Below are 18,307 nucleotides of genomic sequence, written 5' to 3' on the forward strand. Positions count from 1 at the left end.
TTTTTTGCAAACATTGGAATTTTAAATGTTAAAGTGCCCCTGTGATCAAAAAAACCACTTCCTTTTTTCCTTCAGATTTTGAAAGTGTGCTTGCTTAACACCTGACTGGCAAAATTTTGAGCTTTGATTTTTATCCAAAGGCCGTTTACTTTGAGTGTAATTTTTGGATTTGACGGTCCGCCATTACTCACGTTCAAAACTGACCGATTGGACCTCAGACGGTTGGATCCAGGGAAAAGTGACGTCAGAGGCTCACTAGCTTAAAATTTCAGCGTGTGAACGCAGCTTATTATATATGCAAAGCGTGAGTTTAAAAGTCTGAAAGCCCAAAACCCCTGTGCTGCATTTTAATTCTGCGGCGTACACACGTATTGCATTCTTAAACTAGTGAGCCTTTGACGTCATTTTCTTCTCGACCATTAAATAGGAAAATTACAGTTAAAATAAAGAGGTGTCTTTTTGAAATCAAGGCTTAAAACGTGGGTCACTTAATGTTTTGTTAACATAGTTTTGAAATCCAAAGAAAAATATGAATTGATTTTTTGGTCACAGGGGCACTTTAACAGTTCCACGTAATTAGTATCTGACAGCAAGGAGTTGTTAAACTTTCAAAACCCTGGCCCTCGTTGAAAGACATGGAGAGAGCGACGGCGGAGTGATCTGAATAAATGGTTTGGGAGTATTTTGCAATCCTTCACGTAATCTTTTTGCTGCTTTGAAATAAAGAAGTAGTCAAGTCTACACTGTATTTTCACTGACGGGTTAGCCCATGTAAAACCTGGTTGATCTGAATTCTTGAAACGCCAGGAAGCAAGTAAATTATGTGTTTTGATTAACGACTGAGGCTCGTCGAGAGAGGCTTTTTTGCTGTCTATCGGTGTACCGCCTTTTTTGTCTGCAGGGATAGTTGTACAGTCAAAATCACCTCCCAGCACCAAGTTTTCATTAGCGTAAGGGATTAGAAATTCTTTTGAAACGTCCCTGAGGAAAACAACTTGTTGGGTTGTATCATTCGGTGCGTAAATTTTTCCTAAAACCACTTCCGTACCATCAATAATAGTCTCTGCTAAAATACATCTGCCAGAATTATCCGCATTAATTTTTTGAAATTCAACGTCAAGACGTGGTTTGAATAAAATCATGACTCCTCTACTATGAGAGGAGCCATGACTGGACACGATTTTGCCTCCCCATTCTGTTTCCCATCTTTTGATGGATTCCGGCGAGGAATAAGTTTCTTGCAAGAAAATTGTATCCGATTGCTGCTGGTGCAACCAACGAAAAACTTGTCTTCGCCTTCTCAAACTGTTTAGCCCTCTAACGTTAAGTGATAACAGTTTATACATTTGATTTCTAATAACAGGATAGACGGGGTATCCAAGAAATAATGAAAATATATATTTTTTTAAATTATGTTCACAGTGCGGTTGATATTTGTGACCAGGCTTGATTCTTATTACCTTGTTAGCGTCGAAAAGTTGATCAACGTAACAGGAGAGAAGCTAAAACGAAAGCACATGCGGAAACTCACACAGAAGCTTTGTACGGAGTTTTGACTGGGTATAGAAAGTGAAAAGCTGCAGATCTCAAGTTGGTGGTTCCGTAGAAAAAATAAATAAATAAATAAAATTAGCTGTATTTTAGCTTTCATTTTACCTTAATTGTCCATTAAACGCCGATAGAAAGAAAATTGAGATGTTTCTTCACCACGGTAAAGAGCACCGTCGATGATCAACTTTTCGACGTTGAAGTATGCATTTTTCTTCTCGCGCTTGGCCGCCTTTAGTATCGGATATAACAACTTTCTTACCTCGTCAACCTCTTTAGGAAAATCGTCAGATATTCCAAATCCGGTACCTTTTCGGAGATTTTTGATGAAGGATTTATAAATAAAAAATTTATCTTGAAAATCCGTCAGCCTAACTATGATCGGTCGTGGTTTAAGACTTTGCTCATTTGATTGTGAATGGCACGACCTAATTCTGTGAAATCTGTCAAAATGAATGTTTTTTTCGTCGCATGGAAGGATCTTTAGCTTCGTACGCATGAATTCTCTTAGGGCGAGTTCAGAGTCATTGTTTCGTTTTCACGTTCCTTTATTCCAAAGAACTTCAAGTTTCCTCTACGACTGTGACGTTTGAGCTTAACAGTACTTCTGCCTTTCATAAAGCCGGCTTTTTCCTCGGCAATTATTTCTTTTGCTTGGTGCTTCAGGTGGTTCAAAATGACTCTGAGAAGAACCTTGCTTGGATGGCTGGTTAAGCTTAAGGTACGGTAATTGTTGCACAGTTTGAGATCACCTTTCTTGGGGAGTGTAATAACAAGAAATCTTGTCCAGTTTTGTGGCCATTTAACACTCTTCCATATTTGGTTACAGATGTTTAGAAGAGCTGTCGTCATATGCTGGCCGCCTGCTTGAATCAATTCTCCTGGGATGTTGTCAACGCCTTGGTGACTTCCCTTTCTTCAACATTTTTACAGCTTCTTCAATTTCCGATTTCAATATGAGGTCTTCTGAGTCGTCGCTTTGGCTTTCTGGTGTGTCTAAGACTCTGGCGTCGCCCTGCAGCTCGTAGGTGTACAGTTCTGAGCAGTACTCGGTCCACCTTTCTAAGATTTTACTTCTCTCAATGATGGTTTCACCTTTCTTATCTTTGATGGTGTTGACTTTGCTTTGCTTTGGCTTTGTTAATGTTTTAACAGTATCATAAGCTTTCTTGCTATTGTTCTTCATCAAGTTGGTTTCGATGTCTTCACACTGTTCTTGAATCCACTTTTCTTTCGCTTTAACCATTTCTTTCTTTACACGTTTGTTTCTTCTTGCTGTATTCTTTCTTGGCTTGAGGACAACTTTTCTTTTTCTCTTTAAGATCCCTTCTTTTATCACACAGACTTAGCACTTCGGATGTTACCCAGGCTTTCTTCTTTGTTGTCTTATTTCCTAGAATCTCATTAGCTGTCTCAATAGTTGCTTTCTCAAATGTCTCAATATTACTTTCTAGATCTGAATCATTGTCAAAAAGAAGCAAAGGGCCGAATTTTCCGCCGATTGATGCTCTAAACTGGTCAGCTACAAGGGGGTCCTGAAGTTTTTCAAGGTCGAACTTAAGTCTTGTGTATTGGGGCTTGGTCATTCTCCTCAGCTTCAACCTGAAAGTCGCATAACAAGGTCATGAGGGCTTGCAACGTCGAGCCTTGGGAACGTCCTGGTTCTCCTGGTGTACACACTGGACTTGAATCTATTTGGGACTAATATGTAGTCTATCTGACCATGGTTCACGCCAAAAGGATGATGCCAGGTCTTAGTTCTCGACTTTTTGTGCTTGCCGAGGGTGTTTGCGATGACAAGATCGTTGTAATTTGCGAACTCAAGGAGCCGCAGACCTCTGTCGTTGGTGGTAACGTTGCAGTGGGGCCCCTATTATTTAGGCCAGTCTTTTGCAGTGTCTTTTCTAACTCTTGCATTAAAATCGCCGAGGATGATCTTGATGTCTTTTTTCTGTGCTTTGTCAAAATTCGCTTGGATATCTTGGTAGAAGATTTCGATATCTTCATCACTGTAGTCTGAGGTAGGGGAGTACGCCTGAAAGAGAGTGATGTTGAAAGGAGATGCTTTGATGCGGATAGAAATTAATCTACTTGAAATAAAATTGCAGCCTAAAACAAATTTGGCAGTGTCTCTGTGGACTAAAAAGCCCACCCCGTGTTCATGTTTATCATCTCTACCACAGTAGAACAGCTTATTACCATCGTCGCTGTTGATTTCACCGAGTGCCTTCCTTCGGACTTCACTGAGGCCGATGACATTCCACTTGTAATGCTTTAATTCATGGCACAATTCATCAAGTCTTCCATCTCTCCATAGAGTTTCCACATTCCATGTTCCAAAAGCAATTTCGTGCTTTGAACGAAAACGGTAGGTTATCCTTCGAATTTTCGCCCGTGTTCCGGTGGGTATCAGCGGGCGCGGAGCTTGTTTGACCGGGCGTCCTCCGAGCCGGTATGGGCTTTCTTGTTTGACGTTTCATCATTGGGTTTCTTGGAAAATAAGACTGGCGGCCTCCATACCTCTCCAGAATGTTATGCGCAGCTGTACTTTGCAACAAACAAAGCGCCTTGCACCTGTGTATTTAGCCGTTGACTGTTTGACAGTTCATCCACCCTGGCCAAAGAAGACGACGCGTAGCGATGCTCTCCACCGTCTATCGCCTAACAGTGCAATACAGACACTGCCCCCTCCCACTGCCTTAGCCCCCTAGGTGCAGGGGTTTCCAGGGTGCGGCGCGTGGAGCCGGCAGCTGAGAGAATTAGGCTTATCTGGTGGGGCGAGCCAGGCTACCTCGCCCACAGGCACCTCTCACCGGGCTCGTGACTCCCCACCAGACTCCCCCTGGTAGTTTAACTACCAAGTGCAAAAGGAAGAAATTAAAGAGAACAAAAAAATTGAAAAAAATTATCAAAGTAAACCAGAAAGAGGGAAAACTCTTTTACCTGAAAGGAGATTATTGTATTGTGTGTACCTTGTTGTTTTTCTTGAATGAAGTAAATCTATGCATTTGAAGTGTGGGTCATAGACATAATGGAGACGAGATCCTCGCACTTAGCTGGTTAAGCAATTGCTTCTAATTATAGATATGGACATAAAAAGTTTGGGCGGCTTTAACGGGCCTCTGCAATGTTGGTGCATAGCTCAGTTGTTAGTGCGTTAAAATCAAGTAAACTTCTAAGAGCGCGTCTTCCAACCAAGAGGTGTTTCTTCAAAAGATGGCACCTCCTTTGTGGAAGCGCTGCCCATCCAAACTATCAAATGGAAGAAATTAAATCACTTTACGAAAAAGCCTCAGCGTGTGCTTTCAACAACTTGAACTGAAGCTTAAGTCTGACTTAATTCTATGAATTCCAAGTGCGTTACTCAAGCTTCTGTCAGAAAGGAAATAAAATTCGCATCTAAAAAAATTTTATAAGAAATGCCGTTGCGAATGCTTTTAAACAAGAAATTAACTGATCTAAGTCTTTCCTTCAATATTTCCCGATCCAAAATTAACTCTATCGATAAACAGTTAAACAAATAAGCTGTAATATGGGGGGTCCAAATCCGAATTTGTACCAGGGGCTCCAAATCTAGGGGGTTGCAAATTCGCTAGGACACCGTTGCTAAAACAACCGCAGTTCCTTTCTTTTCTACCAAGTCATACGACGACCGGATATTGCATTGCGTGCAACGTAAACACAAAAACTCTTTTCCGGTCACGCACACAATTATTTAAGACATTCCCCCATCAATCTTTCGCGTAATGTGTCCATACATTAGTGGTCATCGCGTTAGCCTCTGAATGAATGAGGGATACCGAGTTTGAGTCGTACTTGGGTTGCCTTATACTTGGCAAGAAATGTTACACATGCGCAGGCACAGCGCGACCCCGCCCCCCAACTTCGAACGAAGTAGAAACTTTGCACTAATACTCGCTCTGAAGGGGAGGCAGACATTAACTCGGAAATGGCATATTGTCACACATACCCAGGCCTGCAGAGTTACCTATAGCTTAGTGACGGAGCATGCGCAGTGATAGAGCATTTGAAACAGTAACGGGAAGGTTGTAGGTTCTTTGTATGATTACTGACAGAAATCTTCTTTACTGATGCACTTCCTCTTTTTCGAAATCAACTTAAACGGTTTCAAATGTTATGAATTAAACTTGTCTTAGGCAGTTAAAACAAATTACTGCGTATGTGTTCTAATATTCTTGAAAAAACCGTGCCTATGTGCGTTCAAAGAGTAACAAGAATACGATTTTAGAGGGCTACATTGTAGCTTGAATGGACCTTACTCCCTTCTACATTTTGTTTTCCTACCTGTATATTCTGGGGTCGAATATTCAAGATGCCACTTTCTTTCAAAGGTGGCTGGCAAGCCTTTCTTTTTAATGAGAAAGACCAAGGATCTTTTGAGTGTCATCAAGTCTGTATTGAGGAAAGAAACTGTGCAAAGCTCATAGTGGCAAAGTCCAAATTATTAAGCTTAAGAGAGCATTGGAGAGTTTAGATTTCGGTGAAGTATTCCTTCTCTAGAGCTTTCGATAGTGTCCATGCTGTGGTTTAATTTTGTTTTTGGTTTTTTTTTTTTTCCCAAACCAGTTCAAACTTTATTAATCAACTGTCTAAAAAAGGGATTTTTCTTTCTTTGGGGGTGTAGTTAAGAAAAGAAAGGGCTAGGTTTTTTAGATTGTCTGAAAAAGAACTAGACATATTTTTCCTCCTTTGTACTTACTTACCACTCCCTGATCCTCTCCAGTACCTCCATCCCCCATTATGCCCAACCCCTCGACACAACACTACTCACATACACTTCATATTTCTCAAGACCTTGCTATATACTCACCAGAACTGGATCTTGAACTCCATTTGGATCTGCTGCCTACTCCTTAATCCTCTTAACCACGCAAACAATTGATCCAAACTCCTCAAAATAAATTGTAAATAAATAATTGCGTTCCGACGAGGGAGGACGCATTCTAATGGAGTCGTTTTACGAATGTCCCGAATACGTTTCGCGGGTATCGGTTGTGATGCCATGCGACTTCAGGGTTTGGACGCCATCTTGGACTGGCTGACCGAATGGCACATCACCTCGATCTGATGTGATTGTGAATCTGCCATGCCTTGACATCGGGTTCGTATCGCAATGCCCGCATGTCAAAGGAAATCAAAGCGGTAAAAATTCCCCATATTTCTACGCAATCTCGTCCCCACAGCCACGATCTTTTTCGGCGCTAACCAAAAGGATCGCGGCTCTGGGAACGAGATTGGTTTCGAGCTTTGATTTGACGCATGACCTTGGGTCGCCACCTACATCTCCTTTCCTATCTCTATTCGTTTCAGACAGCCATAACACTGCATTATGTGCCCAAAAGGTAGTCGTGATACTCAAACGCTCCCTGTCTTTAGAAGTACGAACTTAATGGTGCCCATCGATAATCATCCTATTCACCACTGTTTCTGATGCTGGATGGCAATCATTGAAAGTGGTGGCCGGTGACGTATAAAACATTTACAGAATTATTCGTGATATTACCACTTATGCATGCCTTTTCCTTAATTTTTAGTGAAGCTCAACAGAGCGCTATAGGTAAAATATTTGGGAAAGCTATCCATTCGAGAAGTTCTGGTTATGACGTCAGCGTACGCCTGTCCGTCCGCCCGTACAAACTGTCGCTGTGGAGGTGGGGAGGTAGGACAACCTCTGGGGACGAGAGTTTTCGGGCAATTTTCCTCGAAGGGAAATAGCGTGGCAGTCTTACATTTAGCAACCCACATTTTCGTGGCCGGCGGGAAATCATATTAGTGACGAGCATATTAGGGATAAAGAGCAGGACAGAGTAACGAAATTTTAGAAATATAAGCGAAGAAAGCCAAGGAAGGAGAAGATTGAAGAGAAAATTTAATGCATGCCTCGCTGCCTCATATATGTTGTAAAACTTGCTAAAAGGAACGCAGAAGACCTGAAAACGTTTGAAATTCCGTGTTGACAAAGATTCTGGCATATTTCAACAATCACACACCACGTCGCCATTCAAGCTTACAGGAAACATAATTGTCGAGTTCTCTTGTCATTATTGACTATTTCGTCAGACGTAAAGGGCCGATTCAATTAGCCAGGTTGGTCGGGTTTGCCGGGATGAGTTTCAGCCTGGTATATATTACATGAGGTGTGCCAGCCCGGTTTGGGTTAAGTTTAGAATGTGTCGCGTGACGAAAAAGAAGTGGACAGCCGTTAGTCTCGCTCAATTGTTATTAAATTTCACCATTGTACAATTTAAAGAAGCCCTAAAGTTTGCTATCCTATACATGTGCATATTTTATTTCAACAAAAAGACCCCAGCTATTCCGTGGGCATTTTGCTCTAAAGAGGAGTAATGTGGTTAAAGATCGCTGGCTTGGCTAACCGGAGCTGTCCCGGTTAACGTGATTACGTGGAAAAATCACAGCCCGGCCGGTTAGCCGCGATCCCGGCATCTCGGGTAACCGAGCTGAGAATTTTCCTTATGATAACAAAGAGGGCAAAATTACTGAATGCTGATTGGTCAATGAAGAGGGTATTTTTTTCTTAATTTTGCTTGAGAAGAGGGCAAAATTACTCGCTCACGATTGGTCGAGCGCCAAAAATTCTCGCTCCTGATTGGCTGAACGTACGTCTTCCACATTCAGTTGGTTTCTTCTGTTTGAGCAAAACAACTTCGTTTTCATCGAAGTTTGTCTTTTAATTCGCGCTGCATTCGCCGAAAAGGCATAAAGATTCAGAACTAGCTTTAAAAGATGATCTCGAATTTGAATTTTCGAGTGACAAGAAGAAGGGCAAAAGATTTTTTTCATGAAAACCTTAAAACTTGGAGCGACTTACATGGCGCCCGGCGATTCCTTTCGTCAAGGGCTTTCAGTTTACCACGACATTTTGCAGCTCAACAAAAAAGGTCACAGAACAATTTGCCATTGACGGGAGGAACAAGTAGCTCGAATTTAATGGATTTCTTTGGACAAACCGTTTGCTATGTTTACGGATGCGTATTTGCAAGTGGTAAAAACCTCTACAGCACAAGTGAATAAAATAAATTGAAGCTTAACATTTGGTTTAATCGTTGTTACAGTTGTTCACGAATGAAACTCGTATTTTCCTCTCGAGTGGATGTAAATAACAATCATCTATACTCGTTTTGGAGGCAAAGAACATGTTGACTTGCTTGTCTGTTTGTTACTTGTTTTGCTTCCGAGCGAACGAGTGTTTTAACTCCGCTTAGCTGTCTGTTTTTCGAGGTGCCTCAACAGTGTTAAGAAAATTTTGCCCTCTTTGTTATTAACAAGTAATAGCAACTTCTGAAAACACAAGTGATATTAATCCCTAATTTTACTCGGCCCCTGCGATTACCTATGCTAATCGCAAACTTTCTTTTTGGTGTTTTTTTTTTTTTTCTCAGACGTGCCAGGACCTCGGCTAAACGAGCCAGCCCGCCTAAACGGGACAACTCGGCTTGCAAAACATTGATCTCCAACGAATGCACTTAATTTCGGGGAAGAAAATGAACATTTATTCTTAAGTGCTGACGTTCTTCATAAAAATCTCAAATTTGGATATTTCAAGTTGCTGTTTTTCAGACTACGCCAAAGAAATGGGCAAAAGTGAAATGCACGTGCAAGGAATGCAAAGCTGTCGTTTTGTCCACTTCATCTGCAAATTTGTGATGCTCTCGTTCAGGTCCCCGTTGTCGTTTCTGATAAGTTGCCTATTATTATTGAGTTCCAGCAGATGGAAAAATATACCCAAACTTTTTCAAGTTGAAGTATTTCTTTTAATCAAGGTAAGAACATTATATTCTTACAGCAATGAATTACTTTTGGCCATTGAGGCTGAACTACCTGGCAACATTACAAGATACCTAAACTACCAAGGCCCGTTCAAAACAAACCTAACTGTTGAGTTTAAAACGACTGAAGAGCGGAGTTTGAATCAATTTGGTGCGGCAGGTTATGTTTAGAGCGGCAAACAACGTTGAGTTCGGCAGGGTCTGTCGCATTATGCGATCATGGAGTGACGACTGATTCATGATACGGCGTTCTGGTCATATGCCGAACGAAACGCAAAAATTAAGACAATTAATAAACTTTCTCAGCTCTTACCGAAGCCCAAATCTAAGTTTGGTGCGACCTACAGGTACGTTGCTCGTTTCTCTGAAGTCGCTCTTAAGTCAAAATTTATTGAGTTTGGTTCGGCACATGGCTGGAGCGGTGCTTGGAACGGGCCTAAGAAATATAGCAATTTTAGAAGAAAAAAAGAGTTCATCAAGTTACGAACATTATCTTTCTTACTACAATGAATCATTTTTTCACTATCGAGGCTTTTCAAGTTTAAGTAATTCTTTTAATCAAGGTAAGAACGTTATATTTCTTACTGAAATAAATTGCTTTTGGCCATTGAGGCTGAGCTACTTGACAACATTACAAGATATGAATTAAAGTACTATGATATGCAGCTGCAAGTTCACAAAGAAAATACATGATATAACCAATAATTATGCATTAATCAAGTTAAGAACATTATCTATCTTACTACAATGAATCATTTTTTCACTATCGAGGCTTTTCAAGTTTAAGTAATTCTTTTAATCAAGGTAAGAACGTTATATTTCTTACTGAAATGAATTGCTTTTGGCCATTGAGGCTGAGCTACTTGGCAACATTACAAGATATGAATTAAAGTAGTATGATATGCAGCTGCAATTTCACAAAGAAAATACACGATATAACCCATAATTATGCATTAATCAAGTTAAGAACATTATCTATCTTACTACAATTAATCATTTTTTGCTATTGAAGCTATGAAGCTCCCTGGCAACATTACAAGATATGAAATAAAGCACTAAGATATACAGCAATGATACTAATTATACATTCATTTGCCACTTCCACATATCCCATAATACCCTGCTCCTCGAGATGACGGGAGGGGGGCTGGGGAACGAGAACAAGATCAATATGGCGAGCGGTGGAGCGGGGAGAAGCGTAGATCGTAATGTATCGAAACTGACACATTTATCGGATGTTTTACGGTTGGGAATGGTAGCTTTGAAAGGAGTTCGTACGCAGATAAATTGTTCAGCCTAAAACCTTGGTAAAAGACGATGCTAAGAATGATTTGTAACAGCTAAACATTGCCACGTGCGGTAACGTGAAGAACAAACCAGAGGAGAAATTATGGCTTCCTTACCTACAAACCCCTTGGAAACTTGGGTAAATCACGCTCTTGCTTACGTGACAATATTGACATCCAAGACGTGAAATCTTATTTGCTTAGGAGCGGTTTGAATGGGGAAAAGGTGAAAAAATACGAGACGGTTATGCCAGCCCATGAGGTTTACAACTTCATGTCAGTGATTATCCCTGGACTATTTTTTTTGTAATCGTGCAGAATAAAGTAAATTACGCTGCCTGATACAAAAAAAAATGTAGGATTTTTTCCTTTATTTGTTGCAAAAGTAACTGAGCCAATCTGTGCAATATAATTTAAAGATCACTCAGTGACTCGCTAGCGTATAATTTGTACCTTTGGCCGCTCTATATAAGTGAATGTTGAATGTCGTTTACAATTAATTCATTTGCGCAGGACAACCATTTCTACCATGTGACCACAACTTGTGTGCTGTGCGAGCTTGCAGAAAGCGCTCTTTCTCTACTGAACACTTCAAAACCTGCCTTCACCCACCCCACTGTACATGTATTGTAGGACTGAGAAGAGACTGCAGTCATATAGGTGATGCATTGTTTGTTCTCTGTGAGATAATTGTTGGAATTTAATGCAAACGGGCAGACTCCAAACGAGCAAATTATGAACCAAAACTAGTAGAAAACTCAGTATTTTAAAGACAAAGTTAGAAATGAATCTCCCGAACAGAAATGTAAGCGTTCAGAAACCTTGGCAAACTGGTTTCACTAAAGAATAGAACCTCGAGAAAAAAACATTGAAGCTTAAAATGACATATTGGCTTAAAATACGAGAGACCGTCTTTTCTCTCAATTTTTCGTTTTATAGGTATATCCAGTGAACAGCATTCAAATAGTCCCGAACAAAGTCACACGGGAAAGCAATTGTATCCATGGCCGGACATTGATGTCCCTCATTGCATGGAAGTAGAAATACAGGAGACTAGGCATGTACAAAGTACAGTTCGTCAACCAAATGCACATCAAACAGCACTTTCACGTAACTTACCTGGATATTTTATAACCTCTCAAAAGTACCAGCCCCTCTCCCCACCCGAGATTAAAGAACGGACTAATAAAATTTACGAAAAAAGTTGTGTGTTTCTCAGGAAAGAGCACATATTGGAGAGGCGACAGCAGAGGTAACTGTGAAGCTTGGTACTGGCACGGAAAACCTCGCATAACTGACTAAAAATACAAAAAGCGTTAATTAATTGAATCTAAAACCAGACCAACCAAAGCCTTGTCTAGTAAATGTGTATGAACACATTTACTAGATGGGCTGCCTTCAGAAAACGAGATTATAAAACCTTATTCTCACAGCAAAAACGTTAAAAAAATGTGCGTCAAGAACTGCTGTTCAGGAAGAGTGTTGGGAAAATCATCGTTCGAGCACACAATATCATATGATGAAACATTTTGGAGAAAGAGAATAGCGCTGAGGAAATGCTCTGAGCATAAACGGGTGCTCTTGCTCACCTTGAATGATTTTCGTCGCATAGGTTTCAACCACTGGTTTCTAGTTGCTTCATCTTTGGATAGCCTGTTAAACTGCAAGCGACGCTTTTTTCCGACGGTTGGAGCAGTGGACAGCATATCAAAAGTCGTTCTTTCCCATTTAAATCCATATTATCACGTCAAGTCATCGTCAGGGAGCTGCCATTTTGTTCCCTTGCTTGCTCCCCCCACAAGGTGTGAGAGATTAAGGGATATGTGGAGACTACCATCGCAAAAAATTATTAAAAAATTCAAACAGTAAGTATTGCGAGCTCACAATGCTTGTAAAAGTCCCAAAGGACTTCAACGGTAAGGATATTTATTACGTAGACCTCAGTAGGCATAATCATGGAAAAAAAAGTTATACGAAGCATTGTGTTTAAAATTTAACAGGTTAGCAGTGCATAGCCAGGAAAGTTCACTCTCGCCACCGAGTCTCTTCGTCAACACAGATGTAGGCAATTCCTTTCTTGGATCGCTTAATATTGTTTATCCATGAAAATGCTTTGTTTTAAAGAAGATGTCAAAGGTGCTGTACACGTTATACTTTCCCTTTCAGTTACCCTGTTTTCTGATAACAGAACCAAACTCAAAACTAAACTAATGACTTTGTCTACTCCTGAGCTTGTTCATTGATCACAATGCGACAACTGGACGCTCCAGATTATTAGATTCTTGGTAAGTGCCATATATCATTGAGGTCATGATACATCGTGGTTAACATTGCAAGGCAACGCAAAGTCGCTCATGAGCCCGGAGTATTGCTGTTCCCCGTCAGTGGAAGGGATGCTAGATCGTAGCAGGTTTATTCCCTGCAGTATGTCGTCGGTGACCTTCTTTGCACCTGAGTGACGAGAGACAGTGCGGAGCAAAGTTTCCTGTCTAAGGCGACAGCACTGCTGAGCCCTAAACCAGTCCGGCGCACTGAAAATGAAACGTTTTCCCTTCTTTTAGAACAGTTCCCTTTGCTTAGAAAATCAAAAAATGTTTACGTTTAATTATTTTTAACATGTATAGGAACTCAAAGAAACATTATCGAACCTCCTTCCTTACTTGTCTCAAGACTATGCTCAAAGCAGACATTCGGATCTCGGATTTTTTTGTTTCGACAGCTATACTGTTGGTGTCAACAACCAAAACGTTTTTGTAGGAGATGCATATAAAATAACAAAAAAATTGACAGTAGTTAAAAATAAATCTCAGACATTTCGGGTGTAGAAGTCTTCTTCAATGTGAACAAAGCCGTTAAAATACGCAATAAGAAGGAAGCGCAAACGTCCTGATTCCCTACGCTTATCTGAGCTGACTGTCAGCACCATTGACAAAGTACCTCTTGTTCTCACATACCACCTTTTCAACAAGCAAATCAAACACTTCCTATTTCAGAATTTCCGTATTCTATCAACCAACTAGCTGACCCGTCACATCTTTTCACAATCACATGTCGTAGCATACAAACGCGATCGCAACCTAAGAAACTTACTTGTACACTGAAATGGCCGCGCATGTACGGATCAGAGTGACTCGCGTGCCTGTCAACATCCACGTTGCCATACCTGTGCATACGTCAGTCATTGTAAGAGGACTTCCACCCAAGGCCATTTTACCTGCCAGTCGAGTAATCTTACATACTGCATGTCCTGTCATCGATGTCCTACCATTCTTTATATTGGTGAAACCGGACGGATTTAACGAACACTGACGAAGTATACGAAACAACAATCCTGGTTTCCCTGTGGACAAACATTTCAACTCAACGGGCCACAAAAACTGCGTTACCATTCATCTGCCCACTTCCTTCTGATTTCAACGACTTTATTCTAAACGTACGTGATGAAAAAAAAAAAAAGAAGAAAAAGAAAAAGAAAAAAAACTACTGACACTTTGATATTTACTTCATATCACTCTTATTGGTTCTTTATACTGTTGGTTTACGGTGTCGCGTGACTGTGTATATATCCGTGTAAGTTCGGTTGCAATTGCACACTTGTTGGTGATTTGGGGCTATTGTTTGTTGGAAGAATGTGATCCGTGTAATTCACAATGATATTTTTTCCCGGGATCTGCCTCGGTATTCAGCCGTTAGACAACGTTATGTTGTCGTCAATTACATGTTCATTTTATCGTCTATAATGCTACGTGGTAAGGCATTCCAATACAAGATTTAGAGTATCCAAGGCTCCCTTATCCGTTCTAGTCACAGAAGACCGAGTCAAGGATAGACATAATTTCTAAGGATTGGCCAGTTTAATCTAGTGTTTTAACGTTAAACAGTCTCCAAAACAGAATCTGAGGGGCATAATTGAGCGCACGTTGTAGAGACTTCCAAACCTTGAGATCATGATTTAGTTAAGGTAATCCTTCATCTTCTTTTCCTGATAACGACTTGACGATCAATTAGGACCCTCATACGCTGTTGGGTTACATCATCAAAGGACCTAAGGTTCTATATTTCTACAATAGACTGCCGTTGTCCGCGATAGTTCTCTGTTAATTTAATTCCTTTAAATGGCCAATCAAAGAGGCGTATCAAATGTTTTTTTCGGGTCTGCAAAATGGTCCACTCTGTTAGCAACTTCTTCTTCAAGGTCACTGGTTTCGTTTTCTTCAAAGCCAAAGTTGACTGATCGAGGTTCAACTGGCTCTTTTGGCGGCTCATGAATACTAGCAAGCTCAAAACTTACTGCTCCAGTCTCCTTTCTTGCGTCAAATGCCACTTTGTCAGCATCTTCTTCTTCTTCAAAGCTTCCGTTGTCGCTTTCTTCAAAGTCAATGTTGACTGATCGAGGTTCAACTGGCTCTTTCGGCGGCTCATGAATACTAGCAAGCTCAAAGCTTACTGATCCACTCTCCTTTCTTGCGTCAAATGTCACTTTGTCAGAATCTTCTTCTTCAAAGCCACCTTTGTCGCTTTCTTCAAAGTCAATGTTGACTGATCGAGGTTCAACTGTATCTTTCGGCTGCTTATGAATAGTAGCAAGCTCAAAGCTTACTGCTCCACTCTCGTTGATCGCAATAGAAACTGCTGGCACGTTAAACGTACCAGTTTGCACTTGTTCTGTGAGGACATTTTTCCCCGCCATTCCTCGTATTTCGTTAAAGAGGTCATTAAGAGGCAAAAGTAACGCTAGGCAACACGAAAAAGACCATTGTGGATTTTTACGCCACTCCTTGATAAAGCAGTGAATGTACCTGAGGTACTTGACTGAAAATAAAACAGAAGAAAGAAAAGAGATACGTTTGTATGTTATCGCAAGGGAACGAAAAGCCCAACAGCGGAGCTTAGTACGCTGTAAAGTGGGCATTAAAATCCACCTGACTGTTTTTCCCCCAATGATTGAAAATGCCCGGATGTTTTTTCGTGTGACTTTAGTGCACTCATATTGAAAGATCTTCAAGTGTTTTCGAAATTTAATGGAAATTTTCAGAAGAACTTAACATGCTTGTCGTCACCACATCTCGCATAATGGGCCAAAGCTATATACAGATGGCATAGTTGAACTTTGCCAGCTATATAGTTGGCTACAAATTTCACCAACAATCTCTTTGATCCGGCAAACTCAATCATGGTGTGCACATTAAAGGGCAAAATAAATAGTGCAAATACCAACACTCTCGGCGATCTGAGTATGAGAACCTCCAGATACAGCAAAATAGAGTCATGGGAGCACTACAAAAATACGTTTGTTTTCTGCAAAAAATTAACAAAAATTTATGGACCGTGCTTGCTTTAGTAATTACAAATAAGAACAAAGTGCTTACCCACAAGAATTCCAATGAGTAGAAAATTTGCTCCGAATACCAATGCATTGAACACGATATGGTCCATGTATGAATCCATCGAGGAATGTACACTTTCTGCTGGTATTCTACTCACAGCACCTATTACTAGGTTGACCATTGTTACAGCAAGGGAAGAAACCATCAATTTGTTCTCAAAGGGTTCCGCTATAGGCCGTTTGTACGCAAAGAACATTCCATAGAGACCTGACATAACAAGAGCTAACGCAATATAGGCTCTGCTCTCACTTCCGATCAGAATAATGGCTGATGTTAACGTCACCTTTCGAGCTGTCTCAACAAGTTCCCAATACCATGCATGACTGTTGTAATTTGAGAATAAAAACTGTAATCCTGTGACAATTTCAGGATTTGAATGCTGGGAATATGTGGATTCATCGTCACCTCCGTCGCCATGTTTCTTCAATGACCTTTGGTGTCTCCAAAGTACCACCAATGTAGCTATAGGTAGAAACATGATGTACAAAATACTGCAGTATGCAACAATCACAGATCGTCGGAATTCTTGGCTGGAACAGTTGATATTAAAGTCATCTTTTAGAAACTTATCGCACTTTTCACCTTTTTGGTCCAGGCACAGTTTGTGACAAGCAAGGGGAAGAACCTTTGCTGTCTTCGAGCAGGTGCTTAGATATGTTAAGTAAAGGAAGAAAAAGACTGTTCTGTAGGCCAATCTCTTTGTTTCGGAAATTTTCTTCACTTTCTCCATTTGACTCTCGAAGGTCTTTCTGGTCAAAAACATCTTCCTAATGCCATAAATAATGAATGCCACAATGATCACTACAGCATTGATACCGAGCATAGCATACAACCTTCCAAAAGCATTGACTTTTAGGCTTGAAAAGAGACAGTGAATTGGGACAATCTGGAGTATATTTAGCTGTAATATCTCGGAATATTTTCCAATAAGGGAGAGAGAGTCTGGCCATTTGATGTACGCAAATGCATCAAGAATTCCAAAGGTTACCTGGTAGAAACCGATAACAATCTTTAGTCTACCAAGAATTATATCAACTAAGGAGCGATCTTGTTTCTTCTTGGCTTGTTTCCTGCTTCTCCAAACCACAACCACGGTGATTAGAATAGCTACAGCAGCTATGACGGAAAGCTGTGCGATCATCCATGTTTTTGTTGGGCACTTTTTTCAGGTCTTCAGCTGTTTGTAGTTTTCAGGACTACACACTTCACACAATGGTCCTTCATATCCAAAATCACAAGTGGAGTTTGTACCTCCCAGACATGATTCTGGTCTTGGGCATTTATGTGCTCGAGGAAGAGAGTTTGGGTACTCGATCATGGTTTTGTTGGTAACAGAAAAATTCCCGCGTAAGACCTCGCCGAAGGATTTGTAAAGTTGTTTGTTCGTATCGTTCTCCCATTTCCACCAGTAACCCTGTTGAAGATGGATCGATTCATTCTCACATTTTAATCCTTGCTTGCATGGCTCGCATTCTTTAAACATGTGTTTTCGAAAGAATCCCTTCAGGCAGTAACATGCTCGAAATCCGGCAAACGACTTCCCATCCGTACCTGAGGAAATAAAAATTCAGACAGCGCAACTTACTTATCCATTTGTGTATTCGTACAAAAAATGATGACAGACCGTTTAATTTTGCAATGTTACATTTAGCCTGGTGTATAGGTGTAGGGATAACGCAGTGGTGATAACATTCCCCTCCCACAAATGAGGCCTGGGTTCGACTCACTGACTTATGTCGCATGTGGGTTGAGTTTGTTGGTTCCCTGCTCTGCTCTGATTGGTTTCTACCCGGGTACTCTGGTTTTTCTCTCTCCTCAAAAACTGATGCATGCTACCCTCTTTAATAATAATAATAATAATAATAATAATAATAATAATAATAATATTATTATTATTATTATTATTATTATTATTATTATCATTATTATTATTGACGTTGTTGGTATTATTATACATTTATTAATGATTCATATTAATGCAAAACGTTTGCAAAGCCAGGTTCGTTGATCTTTTGCATGTTCATGTCTTTTACTGAGATGCAACCTATACGGTGTAAGCATTGTATAGAAATTGAAATATTAATTTTCAAAACTTACGCGAGCCTGAACCAATTTCCATCCCTAAATACCATAGTCTAAGTATGGATATTTAAACTGTAAGGTATGTGTGACGTGGGTCCGGGTGGCCCAGGAATAGCAACAAAACGCTAACGAATCACAAAAAAAACTACACCCAAATCCCTTTAAGATATAATTTAACTACAAGTATAACGGTTAC

The 18,307-nt window shown here is 40.4% G+C and overlaps 1 protein-coding gene across 1 annotated transcript; it reads right to left on the reverse strand.

Annotated features, from left to right (window-relative positions):
• Positions 1–3,421: 3,421 nt before the first annotated feature.
• LOC138036276 (craniofacial development protein 2-like) lies at positions 3,422–6,308 on the reverse strand. The gene is made up of 2 exons (XM_068882613.1): positions 6,273–6,308; positions 3,422–3,901 (listed from the first exon to the last, which is right to left on the reverse strand). The coding sequence occupies exons 1-2, from the start codon at positions 6,306–6,308 to the stop codon at positions 3,422–3,424; spliced, it is 516 nt and encodes a 171-aa protein (XP_068738714.1).
• Positions 6,309–18,307: the final 11,999 nt, after the last annotated feature.

Source organism: Montipora capricornis, unplaced genomic scaffold (assembly GCF_036669925.1).
Source record: "Montipora capricornis isolate CH-2021 unplaced genomic scaffold, ASM3666992v2 scaffold_475, whole genome shotgun sequence".
Lineage (NCBI taxonomy): Eukaryota > Metazoa > Cnidaria > Anthozoa > Scleractinia > Acroporidae > Montipora > Montipora capricornis.

Coding starts and splice junctions, on each gene's coding strand:
- LOC138036276 (XM_068882613.1), bottom strand. CDS start 6,308: ATGGGGGATGGAGGTACTGGAGAGGATCAGGGAGTG. Junction 3,902..6,272: donor CTGGAGAGGATCAGGGAGTG/GTAAGTAAGTAC, acceptor TTTCGTTCAAAG/CACGAAATTGCTTTTGGAAC.